This window comes from Silurus aristotelis (genome assembly GCF_946808225.1).
Source record: "Silurus aristotelis genome assembly, chromosome: 11".
In the NCBI taxonomy this organism is placed as follows: domain Eukaryota; kingdom Metazoa; phylum Chordata; class Actinopteri; order Siluriformes; family Siluridae; genus Silurus; species Silurus aristotelis.
In genome coordinates this window covers 7970957-7987615 of record NC_139584.1, presented here as the reverse complement: position 1 = coordinate 7987615, position 16659 = coordinate 7970957, and the positions used below count along the sequence as shown (strand labels likewise).

The 16659-nt window shown below is 38.3% G+C and overlaps 2 protein-coding genes across 3 annotated transcripts; both read left to right on the top strand.

Moving 5' to 3' along the window:
* Nucleotides 1-5088: 5088 nt before the first annotated feature.
* On the top strand, nt 5089-15773 carry hyal3 (hyaluronidase 3). 2 transcript variants are annotated; one of them, XM_083553435.1, is made up of 4 exons: nt 5089-5296; nt 12438-13351; nt 14179-14268; nt 14441-15773. In XM_083553435.1, exons 2-4 carry the CDS (start codon nt 12449-12451, stop codon nt 14705-14707), a joined length of 1260 nt encoding a protein of 419 aa, XP_083409561.1. In that variant the 5' UTR covers nt 5089-5296; nt 12438-12448; the 3' UTR covers nt 14708-15773. The 2 variants fall into 2 exon arrangements, with proteins under 2 accessions (XP_083409561.1, XP_083409562.1); XM_083553436.1 differs by lacking the exon at nt 5089-5296 and adding an exon at nt 5303-7634.
* Nucleotides 5143-9712, top strand: naa80 (N-alpha-acetyltransferase 80, NatH catalytic subunit). Its single transcript, XM_083553438.1, has 2 exons — nt 5143-7968; nt 8109-9712. The coding sequence occupies exon 2, from the start codon at nt 8766-8768 to the stop codon at nt 9459-9461; it is 696 nt and encodes a 231-aa protein (XP_083409564.1). The 5' UTR covers nt 5143-7968; nt 8109-8765; the 3' UTR covers nt 9462-9712.
* Nucleotides 15774-16659: the final 886 nt, after the last annotated feature.

The window sequence follows — 16659 nt, the reverse complement described above, 5'->3', positions numbered from 1 at the left end:
CATGTTCTGAATCTTAAATTGCTTGTCATAAGTCACATGCCTATTATTTAGTTTTAAAAGAGTTAAGGTGATTTGCAGCAATCAGAAATACATAGACTGCATCTGATTGCATGATTAATAAATGTTCTACAGACATGGATTGGCTGGTGAAAAGAACAGAATACTGAACTCTTGCTTTACCGCTACAGACCGATATCCAAACAGTTTCATTTATTTTTTTCCCTCTTATTTGTTACACACCACCAGGGGCTCTAAAGGTCTCTGCTCACCTGAAAGAAGCATCTCAATCCCCTCCCAGGAGAGAATTATAGACTCATTTATAGTCTGATATTCATTACAACATACAACTCAAAAAAAAAAAAAAAAAAAAAGTGGTATTTTTTGTTTGTTTGTTTGTTTTTCTTTCCGGTTTTGGAAATATAATTCTAATTATAAAATATATATATATATATATATATATATATATATATATTATTATTATTATTATTATTATTATTATTATTATTATTATTATTATTATTATTATCTGCAAAAAAAAAACAAGGCTGTTCCTTCTAGCCTTGCCCAACCCCCCGATACTGAACTCTTCTCTATCACCGGCTGTATTAATATCATGTTCATGAAAAGCACCAGCTATGGAGAGACAATTGTGCCCTGAAGTATACAAATGCATCTCTCTGTACAATTACAGTGAGGCTAGATCACACATTGTAGTGACCCAGATACCCTTTAATCCCACAAAACATGTTCAAACACGTGCTTTCAAATCCACAAACGTGTAGTTTGGATTAGCATACACTCTCGACCCTTCACTAACAAATTGTTCCTTTTGAAAGGTTATTCTGATGATTTTGCTATATTTTTACACACGCTCTGGTAAAAATGATCTATTTTATTTGATAAATTATTTTTTTTATATATTTTTTTTTATCCCAGTCTGCAGTTAAAGGGCAATTTTCCGAATTTCGAACAATGATAATGCATGCTAGACATGTTAAACGCATGACCCATATTTTCTCTAGTGCCTTCACAATCTCAGGATAAATCTTACCGGCATCTCTGGCCTTTGAAGTATTTTAACTGACATAGTAGTTTAAATGATTCAGCAAAAGAAATTCAAAGTACTGCCTTCTGTGGGTACTTCAAGGCTACCTTAAAGCACTGTTGCTTTTATTTTAACAATATCCACATTAGAGCTCAATATTCACTTTAAACATAAGTCCAGTGATTTAATTAGGCATTAGATTATCAGTCTAAACATGCTTCTACAAACAAGTTTTATAGAAAATATATTTATTAATTTCTTAATATATGCTGAAAATGTAGGGGTATGCCTCAAGTGTTTTCCAAGTAGCTGCAGCCAGGTAACACCTCTTTATTGTTTTGATTGGGGATCCCCAAATGTTCAAAAACAGCTCTGGGTCTGAGCAAATGTCAAATGTGTAGACCAATATATGAAGACTCACAAACCACCCTAATTTATGCTTATTTAATCACAAGGGTGTTCGTAAAGTAGGGTACTGATGTAGGGTGAGGAGACCTGGGGTGCAGTCAACGTTCCAATACATCTCAACGGATTTTAATAGAGTTGAGGTCAGAGCCGCTCAAGATCTTCCACTCCAGCCCATGCAAACTATATGTTAATGGAACTTTTTGGAGTCTCCTAATTCAACTGAAGGGAAAATTTAATGCAATCGCATACAAATATGGCTGGAAAACTCGAGTGTAATTTTTGTACACATAGTGTCTTTTTTGGAATCTCTACAATCTAAAGGCTAGGTGTCAATGTTTTATAAATTTTTAGAATCATATTCTAAAGAACCTTCAGATTTCAAATTGATTTCCTGGAGAGAAGATCTAAAAATGAACATCACCGGACAAATTGGACGAAGCATGTGCAAAAGCTCAATCACAAACTATAAACATTTTTTAATTAATACAATACAACTGGATTATAAAGACCTATTTTTACTGCATTAAGGTTAAATTAGTCAAAACACCCCAGACACTTGCAATAAATGCTCAGGTGATAGAGGTACACTTTTGCACTGTATGTGGTCGTCTTCACAGGAACAGGAGTTTCGAAAAGAGGTTGTTATACTTATTTTTAAGAAGGTATCTGTAAATCTTTCAATGAAACTAGATTTTTTTATCTTGGGGAATTTTTCCTGAGAATATTGTATACCAGGGGTCACCAACCTTTTTGAAACTGAGAGCTACTTCTTGGGTACCGAATGATGTGAAGGGCTATCGGTTTGATACACACTTCTGAAATAACAAATTTGCTCAATTTACCTTTAATTATATATTATTAATAATTAATGATATTCATTTATATCTAGACATCTATATTTTAATATTGTCATTTTTAAATTCACACCAATGCAAGTGTGATTTTGTCAGGAAACCACCAGCCACGCCTTGACTTTAACGATTCACGTTGGCGATCATCTCTGGACTACCCACATTACGGTTTATACCCGCGCTCCGGTTCTCCTCAAGCCTCTGCCTTGTATATGTTCAAAATAAATAAAGACAAGGTGTTTAACCATACTCCGGTTTCCGACTTCTTGTCTATCTGTGACAGATTTAAAAAAGAATAGCAACAAAAAAATTTTATTAGATGCAGCTCACTGGTAAGTGGCGCTATGGTGAGCTATTTTATCAAAGCAATTTTTATGTATTGGAGGAAAGTGGAAAAACACCCATTATACAGTGGATCAACATGTCATTTTGTTTGTCAATGGAAAGGTTTACATATATTCTAAAAGGTAAAGTTTTTTTTATTATTATTATTTTATTATTTGGAAACTATTTATATTCTTTTATTTTTAAACACAATCATTCATCAGCACCTGATTGAGAAGCTGAGCCTACTGGGAGACCTCAGTCAGTTGGATCGTAAACAGCATCTCCAGCACCACCACACTGAGCACTGGGGACCCTCAGGTCTGTGTGCTAAGCCCACTGCTGTTCTCTCTGCTGACTCACGACTGTGTAGAAATGCACAGCTCGAATCACATCAAGTTCACTGATGACACGACCGTGGTGGGTCTCATCAGCAAGAACGACTAGTCAGCTTACAGAGAGGAGGTGAAACAGCCTGGTGTGGAGCCAACAACTTGTCTCTGAACATTGACAAAACCAAAGACATGGTTGTTGACTTCAGGAGAGCACAGAGTGGCCCTTCTCCACTGATCATCGATGGATCCTCCGTGGAGATCGTCAAGAGCACCAAATTCCTTGGTGTTCACCTGGCAGAGAACTTCACCTGGTCACTTTACACCAGTTCCATCAGCAAGAAAGCCCAGCAGAGTCTCTACTTCATAAGAAGGCTGAGGAAAGCTCAGAACAAACAGAACTAAATTTAAACTGAAACTCACACACACTCACTCAACTGTGTGTTACTGAACTGTACAACCTGAACTCAACACTCATTACTCATCTCAATTCATTCCACAACTTATTTTTTATATTTAATCTTATACTGTTTACATGCTGTAGACTGCTGCCACTGCTGTTTTTGCACAGCATTGTGTTTATTTTTACCTTTGTTTATAGTCCCTTTATAGTCCTTTTCTGCACATTACTGTATTATCAGAGTATACAAGAGGTTTACTGGTCAACACTATTTTGTGTTGTGTATTTGTCCCAAACTGTCTTGTGTTGTCTGTCTGCAATGTATTTTGTTTGCACTAGGATGCACACAATGCACTTTACGTGGCAATGACACTTACTTTAGTCCTTGCTCTGTGTTCTGTTATGTAGCTCCATGTTGTGTGATGTAGCTCTATGTTCTTTAATGTAACACTAGTGTTCTGGAGGAACGTTGACTCATTTCACTGTGTACATCAGCAATATATAGTAGAAATGACAATAAAAGCTTCTTAACGATTATTTCAAGCTCAGATTTCTGTAATATAATGGAGGGAGAAAGCAAATAAATTACTTTTAATTAATTAATAATAATTTTTATCAGCTTCTATTTATTATTAAGCCATCAGTCATTCATGCCTTACCTCAAATTACCCCTTTTTATTTTTATTGTATGATTTGTATCCCAGATATGCATGATCAGTAACCCCCCCCCCCCAACTTCTTGTACTGTATAGAACTAACCTGTGCCCTCTTATCTTTCCCTTTTCTCTTTTTTATCTTGTTAGTTGATGTTTTGCTTTTAGTTTTATTAATATGTAAATACTACATATCTGACTCAATTTTGCTGTATTGTACTGACATAATTTATTTCCCTATAAAACAATTATGCCTCCATTATTCAATTTTCTCGCTGACTCAGTCATAATACAATGAGTTTTCTTAAGAAGTCGTCTCTCAACACTAGCATGACCTTTTTTACCTTATAATGAACGACCTTCAACTTTAGCTAGTAAGAGCCCTGGTGTTCTCGGGGTAAGGCCAGAGCTCTATAGCAGGCCACTAAAGATCTTTCACTCCAACCCATGTAAACCATATGTAAACCATGGTGCTTGCTTTATGTAAAGGCGCACTGTCATTATGTTTTAGTTCAAGCGAAGGAAAAATTTTAAGTTACCACATCCAAGGACATTTTAAACAATTGTGGGTTTCCTACATCTTTGTGGTAACAGTTTGGGGAAGAACTCATATGGCTGGAAAATCAGATGTCGCAAATCTTAGTGCATTTGCGAGTTTGGACATTTAGGGACATGTCTGCCTATTTTTGTTATTGTGAACCTGTGAAGGTAAAACTTGATTTCAATAAGCCTGCAGACCACTCAAGATCTTTCACTCCATTCCATGTGAACCATCTTGTTAGGGGTTCACTTTAGGTACAAATGTAGGGAACATCTAATGTTACTGCTTTTAAAAACTTGTGGGTCTCCTCTCTCTTTGTGGTAGAAGTTTGGGGAAGAACCCATATGGTTGAAAATATGGTTTTGTCCACATATTGTATTTGTGATTTTGGACATTTAGAAATCTTTATTCACTGTCTAATTTTTTAACATGAACCTGATTTTAATAAGCCTGAATTTTTTTTTTTATTTCATTGGTCAGGAACTGCATTTATATTGAAGCAGAAGTAAAGCCTCCGGTCCACCAGAAGGCGCTATGATGCACGGTCCCTCTCCAATCAGCGTTCTTCTACACGTTTTTCTGGTTGTCAGAGCTCTGCCGGCCTGGGATACAACCGGCATGAAGCTGATTTCTGTTATGTTATTGTGTTGGGATTCATCTCGAGTCAGGATCGAGTTTCTTCAGAAAAGTGTGCCTGGGATCCAGTTGAGTGACCACTGACAGGAGGATAGAGACTAATCATGTGGGTAAACTGTGATCACATGAACATTAGCTGGAAGTAGAAGGAGAAATGAATAGTGGATTTGGAATCACTGACACTCACAGGGTAGATCACTTTCACATCCGGGCAACTTGCATTTAAACCGGAGAGTAAGATTTAAAAAAACAACAACAAAAAACGTTAAATCCGTTAAACGGTAGCTCTGCGATGAAGGGTATTACTTCAACATCATCACTAAGACCAAATCTAGACTAAATATTCAAGCTATCGAACTGGATTGCTGTCCTATTTTAAATTTTTTTAAATATTTTTTATTATAATAAACGCTGCTTATTGTGTTAACACGAGGCAGCACCATATTAGGAAAAGTTCGTTTTACTCAAGCTTTTGTAAATATACAGCTCCCTCTGGTGGTCATTTCGTACAACTGCTGCCAGTTTATAAACAGTTTGAGCCAATGCTTGCACATCCTCCTTACATTTACGGCATTTGGCAGACGCCCTTATCCAGAGCTATTTACAATTAACTCATGTATACAACATGAGTGTTAAGGGCCTTGCCCAAGGGCCCAGCAGTGACAGTTTAGTGGAGCTGGGATTTGAACTCATAACTTTCCAGTAGTTAAAATTCCAACACTGAGACCACTGAACTACCCCTTCCCAGCTTCCTCCTCAAGTAGGTTGAGTCCTAGAAGTTTTTCAAATTGGTAGCATGAGGAATCCTTTGTATTTAAACCTCCTAAATGTGTTGCTGAACTAAAAAACTACATATTTGGTTTGTTGTGGTACTAGAACAAGTGTAACAATAAATGGGCATTCAGAGCCTCACTCGTAACTTCTTTAATAAAACCCTCAGGGGGCTTTTAACATTGGACACTGTCCCAAAGTAGCGTTATAAAATATGAATTTATATGTTATTGTGTCTAAGGTAATCCTTTACAAGTTTATCTCTAATGAGCGAGCCAGTGGCGACAATGATTAAGAAAGAACTCTGAGATGCTTTGAGGAAGGAACCTTGAGAGGAACCAGACTCAAAAGGGAACCAATCTTCATCTGGGTGCCACCGAATGTCCAGTTTTTTTCATTGCTGAGGTGTACTGTTCAGTGCTTAAATGTAAAACGGTTCATGTCAGTTGCAGTCCAAATCCAAACTCATAGTTCTTGAGTAACTTCATGGATCTTTAAGCTGTTCGTGTGGAACCATCCTCAGCTGCACTGTGTCTCCAGTTGAAGAGAACTGCATCCAGGGGTAGGGTATTAGAATGAATCAGGCAGATTTGAAACAAAGGAGGGGGCCATGTTGCTGGTGACTGGTACCACAGGAACACGTTTAATTCGACAAACCCGAGAAACTTTAAATAAGAGATTCTCTCAAATCTGCACAATTTAGATATGACGCTATAAATGCATACAATTTGTATCAGTGAGTTGTGGTGTGGAGGTCTTACATTTCTTCATTTCGCCAGTCACAAGTTTATCAACTGCAGTTGGTCTCCATTCACTGTGTGATGCACAACTGGAAGACCCCAATTGTACAAGTGTACAGAGATATTTTTTTAGTCAGCTTGCTTTGCAAGTATGAAAAAGCCTAACAAATGACATGTTAACAAAAATGATGTGGATAGTTTACACCAACAAGAAACACACTACAATGAACTTGAGTAAAACGAGTGTAAGAATGTAAGCGCTTGTTTCTTAACGTTACTAAATCAGGCCCTTGAAATTTTTTTAAGAAGAAATATTACCAACAGGAACCTGTATAAACTATTATAATTAATCAATGCCTTCAAATCTGTTAGTTTTCCATAAGTCTGAGTGTTAATATGTACCACTGAACAACACAGTTGTGTCACCGCATTATTGCATGGACCACACATGCCATGTAGATGAATACACTTTGTGGTATTTTGCAGGTCAGTTCAACCAAATGTTCAGCTAAAACATTTGACTTCGAATATTAGCTTGATAAAAAGCTTTTATAAGGTTTAATCTCTCAGTGAGAACCATATAAACTCACTGTATATCTGACTGTAATTCGTTCTCACTTTTAATCATGTGCATGTCGGCTTTTCTGAGTACTGTCTTCCACAATGTGACTTTTGTCTTACTGGAACTTTCTCTTGCCACCTTCTGGTTTTTTTTTACCACTTAACACCATACTTCTGCTTAACCACTTACATTTTTCAAACATAAAAATAGCCCGAGTTGAACTGATCTCATGTCAGCGAACAGAGATGCTTAGCACCGTGAGCTTTAATTTCCTGATTCTGATGCTGTCTTCTTGGTGTGAAAGTGGGTGTGTGTGTGTGTGTGTGGCTCAGTTTTGCCCTTCTGCTTTTGTTCTACACACATCACTGAGGGTAAGTCTATAGGAATTTCATCTCTATGTGCATGAAGATATGCTTATTTTTATAGTTTAGGGAAAGTTTGAGACTTAAAGCACGACTGTGTGCAGGGAATAGCGCCAAAACGAGGCGTGAAATGAGATGCGTTGCATTGTCGGATACTTAAAAAATGTAACACCGTAATTAAACGCGTTCACTTGTACAACCCAAGTGGAAATCGAAGTTGTACACGTTTATTCTCCTAAAGTCTTGACTTGTCTGACATTCCAGATTATGTATTCCTTCTTATATCGCAATGGTTTAAAGGCTTTGGAAAGAAATATGTTGATGGGTTAGACTTAAAATACCAGTATGAGACATTTAGGTAGGTCTTTAATACATTTAGAATTATTAAAAAAAACCTCAATTTTATATATATATATATATATATATATATATATATATATATATATATATATATATATATATATATATATATAAAAACATCATTTTTTTTACAAAATGATGTTATTGAATAAAAAGAGAAACATATACTTTATGGACTACACATTGTGTATGGCTGCAACTTTACTCTACTGAAGAACATTTTCAAGTGTGTCGGTCATTTCTGTGGTCTGGGGGTGTCATTGTGTTTAAAACAATTTCCAACCGTTTTGGAGGGAAAAACAAGGTTTCTTCACCGTCCCTCTGTGGTCATTATTTTCAGTGAAAAGGGGACACAACAAATTGCAAAGGTTCCAACAGTTTGCAAAAAAAGAGAAGTGTAGAGTGTATACATTGTACATGAAAGAGAATGTAAATGCAACCCTGCTGTGTTCTTGTCTTGAAGGTGTCAGAGCTTGCCTTGGTCTCAAGCATTGCATTAACATATTTCACTAAAAACTTGCATTGCAAAACCGATCGCATGTTTCACTTTTCTGGTCCGTTTCTTGAGAAAGCAGCAAAAAGCATGTTGCAAAATGTGAAACCAAACCCCACAGTGTCGCTTAAAAGCTCTGAATCTCTGTGTTGACTCCTGCCCATGGCCGTGTGTGCAGGTGTGACGATGAGGTTAGCACTCCAGCTGTATGTATCGTCCCTCTCCACCATCGCTGGGACCTTTTGGAGGCATGTGCAGAACTTCTGAACACTCAATGGCAGCGCAGCATGGGCGCACGGCTCCATTCACTTCGCCAGTCTAGTGACAGCTACCCAGCGTGTCTTGTCCTGCTGGAGGGTGAGGTGTTGATCGGTCATGCTCGGGTCTCACGAGTGCTAGGCAGCCGCAGTGCATTCGTGGAATCGGTGGTGGTGCGAGATGATCTGCGGGGCAAGGGCTATGGCCGGGCGCTGATGGTGGGAGTGGAGTGTTACGCCCAGGCCAGAGGATTCACCCGACTCTACCTGACCACTCACGATAAGCAGTACTTCTATGCCCACCTGGGCTACGTGCTCTCACAACCTGTGCAGAACGTGGGAACTCTGGCTTCCTTCATGCCAATGGAACTACTACATAAGATCTGCAGGACCCCTGAGAATGATGGGAAAGGAGAGAGAATAAGGAAGCATAATATTGCAGCACTCAGCAATAACCTACCTCCATCACCTTCTCCACCACCAGCACCACCTCCTCCACCAAACAAAGTCCCTCTCCTATCTCCATCTCATAGTTCCTCTCTTTCTGCGACTTCTTCAGCTACCCACCTTCCTCCTCCTCAATCTTGCTCATTTACTTCATCTGTTCCTCCACCTGCCCCAGCTCTTCCTTCTTCTTCATGGGCTCCTGTTAAACAGACTCTGGAACAGACACCATACACAGATCCTCGGGGACTGCCTGTCTTCTGGATGCACAAGAACATTTGATGTACACACACATCACCCACACAGTCACACCTCAGATCCTGTATATTAGATCCTGTCAGTTTAGATCTTTGGTTCGAGGACTGTTGTGTTATGTCTCAGGTAATTTCATCAGGATCGACATTATCACCATTAAACATGATCCGAATACTGAAACTGAATGTGCCTTAGTATATCATTATAGAATTGTAAATGTTTTAAAATGGATGAGTAGTTGATTGTACTCAGTTTCAAATAAAAGTGCAATAACTTTTTTGTTTGTCCTGTTCTGCATCAGTAATGACATTTAATTGGTAAATATTCACAGGCCACAAAAACTGCTGTCTAATAGATATGTATACTACTGGCAGAGTCAATGCATATGGGCCAGTTACACAAACCAGATGCTAAGACATGACACAAATGTAAAATTGGGTACTTGAGAACCAGGTTGAAATCAAGTGCATCATACTGAATGGTGTCCTACAATGAACAACTTATTAGTCATTGTGGTATACAATGTGTTAAAGCCATGTTTCACAGCTAGCAGTTGACAGTAATGAACGCAGTACAGAAACTAATAACTATGTACTGAGTTCCTGTCGAATTTACAACCACATAATTTAATTGTATATCCGTGCTTATAATCAATCACACACGTTTATTTATACACGGATATATCTATTGAAAGCTTCCACCCACATATAATTTACATATGTAGTTTGTTTTTCATCCTTTCAAAGGGCTCAAGAGTTCTCTCCTCAACTTCCTACATACAGTCAGACCCCGACATACGACCACTCGACTTACATTTCAAGAAAAAAAAAAAAAAAATATATATATATATATATATATATATAATTTTTAATTTACAAAAAAAAAATGGATGTGTTATGTCTGTGTCTGAACGCATCATAGAGTAGGCACTCTTATGGACTTACTTGATTTTTTCGGTCCCTATCTACGTCGTAAGTTGGGGTCTACCTGTATTTACAAATGTTGCGTACAGTAAAAGGCTGCTTGAAGAAGAGGGAATTCCAATCTATATTGATTGAGCATTAAATCTTTTTGTCTACTAGCCAGGATATAATTTATGATACCCCCCCCCCCCCTTACACAGTAAAGTAAATGATGATGCAGTGATTTTTCCCAGTCGCTCACACTCACATCCTGTAGACATTGAAAAATCCCAGAGGTCTGACAAAATTGTTGACCATGTTTTCCACATACAATTAAAAATCGTAATGGAAGGGTTACTAGCTGATGATTTCCCACACCTATATATCAAACACAGCTTGTGGGACTTTGCCTCATTTCCATACACTGATCAGGCATAACATTATGACCACCTGCCTAATATTGTGTTGGTCCCACTTTTGCCATTTTATGGGTTCACTACTGTTCCTTCCTTAAGCCACTATTGATAGCTACTGACCACTGAACATCTCACAAGAGCTGCAGTTTTGGAGATGCTATGACACAGTCGTCTAGCCATCACAATTTGGCTCTTGTCAAACTTGGTGTACATTTATACCAGGGGTGGCCAACCAGTCAGAGACCGAGAGCCACATTTTTTACTGTGTTACCGCAAAGAGCCACATCATACACATGGGCACACATGAACATCACCCATCCCTTCCTCTTACACACACACACACACACACACACAGACACACACACACACCTCTGCTCAGCCAGATTTATTGTAAATGTCACACACCAACATAATGACAGAAATTGACTTCTACAGTACTAAGACCACAGGACAGTCATTTTCAACAATGAACACTGCACTGCCTCACACACAAACTCTTAGTTTGACCAAGTCTACAAACTAAAATATAATAATTTACAATAGCGTTGTTATTTTACTATGCATGTTACTTAGTGGGACTTTTGGCATTTCTTGCCTTGAACAATCCCCTTCAAATCTGCCTCGTATTCCGTTGTTGCCACTCGAAGCAATTCTTTCACATGAGTGTCAGTCAGAACAGAGCGATGCTTTGATGTCACGTGTTTCAGGGTAGAAAACAAGGACTTTGTTTTTTTTTTTGTTTGTTTTTTTTATGTGCGTGTTCACTTTGCTTGAGTTCAATATGGTATTTTCGTCAAATGCGCATGTGCGTGAGATGCAGGGGTGGGCAATTAATTTTTACAAGGGGCCACATGAGAAACCTGAATTGTGTCAGAGGGCCACACCAACGATAATATTTTAGGGATGCACCGAAATGAAAATTCAATTCAAAAGTCAATGAAATCCATAATTTTTTGTGTTATGCCTTTTGTCTTGGCACCATCACTGGAAAACTTTCCTGCCTTTTCAAAAACGTCCACTACAGACGGAGTGCGCATGCTCGGATTGACTTCACTTTTCTGCGCCGCGTTCTTCTCATATTTAGAATGGCAATTGGGATGTTTGGATTTCAGGCGATAAATTAATCCCGACTTGGAGAAACTCTTTGCAGATACACCCCCTGAAATTTCAGCATCGCATGTTTTGCACATCGATCTCCACACACCGCAGACATGTTGCTCTTATCCAGATAACCGCCTGCTGGCTGCGCGTTTTTATTGCGTCATTTCAATTGTGTTTCGTCTGATATACCGCAAAGTTTCCCAGTAGGGGTAAGCTCATTTAAGTCTTAAAATACCGTATTGAACTCAAGCGAAGCGAACACGCACATTAAAAAAAACAAACAAACACAAACTTCGATATGAACGTAAGAGCCGCATGCGGCTCGCGAGCCGCGGGTTGGCCACCCCTGATTTCTACACTAAGTTTATACAGATTGGATACAGAGGAATTCTGCTCAAACACAGTGCCACTGTATAACCTTGTATAGCTTTTATTTATAAATAAACATTTGACATGATTTGTATTGGACTTGGTTTTTTCTTCTGAGTTTAAAACTACATAGAATATTTGCATAAATCATGTTATGTATTGTGTTGGTATTCTTTTTAGTTGGATGTGTAATTGAGCTGTGTCTGTGTCTACAGGAGGAACCATCATGTTTGGAGGGTTCTCTCTGCTGCTCCCCATGCTGCTCACCCTAACCGTCCTTGTTTCAGAAAGTGGCTCTGTCATCAGGAATCAGGGTTTCTCCGTGGTGTGGAACATGCCCACCTCAAAATGCAAGAATGTGTTTGATGTTTCCTTGCCCTTGAAGCAGTATGGCATCATACACAATGCAGAACAAAGATTCAGAGGTGAAAACATAAGTCTGTTTTATGAACGCCGGCTTGGTTTGTATCCCTACATCGACCGTGAGGGCTTCAGTGTGAATGGAGGTGTTCCTCAGAGGGGCGATCTTGAGAATCACCTTGAAATGTCGGAGGCACAGATACGTTCACTTATACAGAGAAGTTTCAGTGGGTTGGGTGTGGTGGACTGGGAGAAATGGCAGCCTCTCTGGGTTCGCAACTTCGGCATCCGACAGGCTTACAACGATCTGTCTAAGCAACTGGTACATGAGAAACATCCAGACATGTCTGAGGAGGAAGTCACATTGCTGGCAACGGCCGAGTTTGAGAAAGCAGCACAGGCGTTCATGGAGAAAACGCTGCAACTCGCAGTCAAGGCTCGGCCCAAGGGATTGTGGGGGTTTTATGGATACCCTGGCTGCTATAATGATCGTGGGGCAAAAGAGAGTGGGTACACAGGAAAGTGCAAATCTGGAACACAGGCACTAAATGACAAACTGGCATTTTTATGGCAGCAGTCCACTGCTCTTTACCCAAGTGTCTATGTGTGTCCTCGGCTAGCAGGACACCCGAACACCCGGCTTATGGTAAGACACCGTGTCCTCGAGGCATTCCGAGTGGGAGCACAGCATGGAGGTGATGCCCCCCGACTTCCTGTTTTACCTTACGCTAGAGTGGCCTTTATAAAAACTCTGCACTTCTTAAACAAGGTATACATGCAAACACACTGTTTTGTAATTGCAGATCCCCATTCATGACATTTCTCATAGTTTTGATTCAGAGGAAATTATTTGCAATTCTGATGGCAGTGATTAAAGCTATAGAAGCTGTCTTAAAATATGAAATATACATCAACAGCCCCTCAGTTTAGTGTTTCATTTAAATCCATCCACTGAAAACAAACAGGACAAAGAGCAAAAGAACAAAAGCAGTGCTTATTGTGTTTCTAAAAAGCACAATTCTGCCTAAGATATCAAGTTGAAATTACTTTAATCAGTTGCAAGTAAAAGTAGACCCTTATAATGATTTCAGTCCTTTTGAGGATCCACATATCCACAGAACAACCTCATCTTTGATACTTCTGAAGAAAAAAATTAGGACAACAACGTTTAAAGATCTAACTTTAATACACCTCACTCTGTCTTTAGATCTCAGAAGGTGCTGCTTATGTGTCATTTTTATGTATATTTTTGTATCACCAGCACAGATTGGATTCCTATACCCAATGGTTTTTACAACAAATTTAATTAACAAATTTTGATGTCAACACAAACTAATAAAAAAGTTAGTGCTTTCTTTTACTTAATGCTCCCTGATCCTCATACTCCTTAAAATATTAGCTGACTTTAGAGACTCAACTTCTCAACAGGGCTCCAGCTTTCTTGTGATCAGAGGACAACACTGATTTATGTATAATTATTATGTAAAGAATTATTTAAACAGTCAATTAAACTTTCCATAACCTTTCAAAAGAGGTTCCATGTTACACATGGTTGGATCAGAAGTTTTTGCTTATACTATGTATGTTTTATTACAGACTGATCTAGAGAACACGCTTGGTGAGATTGCGTCTTTAGGTGCTGCTGGTGTGGTGTTGTGGGGTGAAATGGGGTTTGCCAAGTCTAAGGTCAGCATGTGTATTTATTCTGTAGTTTGTAATAACTAATACAAATAGGTTATTAACTATAAAGTGTAAATATCTGTGCATTTGCATTTCATGTAAAATCCATACACGTGACTATATGCTATATTAGACCCTACTTTGGAGTAATCATCATCTCATTTCTCTCTCACTCTAGCAACAGTGTGATCTTCTCCGGCAATACATTCTCTCAGTCTTGGGTGTGTACGTGAACGATTTGCATCGGGGTGTTACACGTTGCAGTAAGAGCGTGTGCAGTGGTAACGGTCGCTGCGCGAGACGCAACCCTCATTCCGATCACATGATTTCAATGCTCGACACTGGGGGTGAACATGGCCATGACCTAAGATCAAAATTCAAATGTGTGTGCTATGAAGGGTGGCGTGGAGAGCAGTGTGAGGAGAGCATCGCGGATGTGAAGTAAAGCCAGTGCTAACACAACTTCCAGATCGTGTTTTAAATTCTGAAATTTTAAATAATCAGTTCCAGCACAAACTAGTTTTTTTGTTTTATAGGTTTTTTTTTTTATTGTTTTATGCAAAATACACATATCTCATCAAAATAACACATGGTCCTTATGTACCTGTTATATGATTTGTACAGCTTTTTTATAAGCAGTCATATTCTTTGGCAAATCTGTCAACTCTCCAGATGTTAAGGTTAGCTGCAAAGCAGATTTTGGTCTTTTTTTTAATCAGATCGATCACTGTATTACAAATGTGATTCTCCTTCTACTGTGTTCATTTATAGTGACACTCCTTAGAACAGAACTAATCTGCAAACTTTAAGTACAAATGCACAAATGTGGTGGGTCAGTCTGTTATCAGGGTACAACATTGGACCACAAGATCCACTGAATTCTGAGGCTGCATTTGGTTGAGACATGTTCCAGCTCTGCTGCCGCTCTGATCATTGATCTACTAAAGAAGATCATTTGCAAATCCGGCTTTGTTTAATAGGTAAATAAATGTAGAACAGAAGCTGTTTAAAGCACCTAATAAGTCTATATATTAAAACATAGCTGTAATCCACATGCCTGAATCTCAGTCTGCAAGCTACTGACTCCAAATGGTGCTCATAAATCTACTGGACTACATTCTGACTGGTAATCTGTATAACATCCACAATCATACACGCCATTATAACTTCATCATATTACTACATGATAAGACGCTGAATAATCATTATTCTTAGTCACATTATACGACGTGTGTCTGCAAAAAGATCGCATGATTTTTCATCTTGACACACTTTTTAATTGACCTGGTTCACTGTTTTACATACACAACAACATGTTTTAGATATCTGTACATGGTTTGTGCTGGGGGGTGAGTGTCTGATGTCCAGTGCTGTCAGGTTTCTGCAAAGTCTTGAAATATGGTGGACATTTATTTTGTTCTTTCTTGCCTTTCCCTCAGTTCCTCAACAAGTCTTTGTAGAGTTCTGTTCTGCTGGACTGAAGAAAATAAACACACACAGTAAAACTGAAAGGATTGTTTATGATTAATCTTATATGACCAGCACAAGATTGTGCACATTTCTGGCATTATTTAGTATTTTACAATTCTGCAAACAACTGTAGAAAGTATTGCAGTAATATACGAACAAGATTATAACCATTGACCTACTAGGTAGAGAAGAATATAAGCTCTTTGACTGCTATTTAGGAAAATATATGAATATTTAGCTAATTCTTTTATTTAGAAATTATAAATAAAATGAATGCTACAACTGAATATAATAAATTGGCAAATTAAGAAATTCTGAGATGAAATTGTGAATTTGTTTTGTCTCTTTCTTTTTTTTACAAGTATCATGAAACACAAAAAATACAGATAATTTAAATGTTTAGAAAATGTTAAACAAAAAGGAAAAAGAACAAAATTAGCCAATTTTCTACTTTAAGCAAGAAGTCCTTTCTTCTGAAATCCTAATATAATCACTGAAAACAATCTGAGAATAGAAACATAATTACAAATAAGCTATATATAAAATAAGACTCTCTCACCTAAGAAGCAAAAGATGAGAATGACGATGAGGAGGATCAGCATTACAGCCACACAAATCAAACAGTAGCACCACTTGGAGGAAGTCCACATATCACTGAGTTGACTCAAATGAGATCTTCTCATTCGATACCCTGTTTGACAAACTATTGGCCTGTCAATAATCCTAAGGTTTCCGTTGATGGATGGAGGTTGTGGACGTGGAGGTCGGACACCTGAGAATATTTTCATTTGATATAAATATATATATTAATCCTTGTATTACTGTATGTGTAACCATGTAATTAAACCGTCGGACACCAACTTAAGCACGTACCTTTGCTGTGCTGTTCAGTGTGTGTGCGGTGAAGGTCACTGATGGAGTCCACAG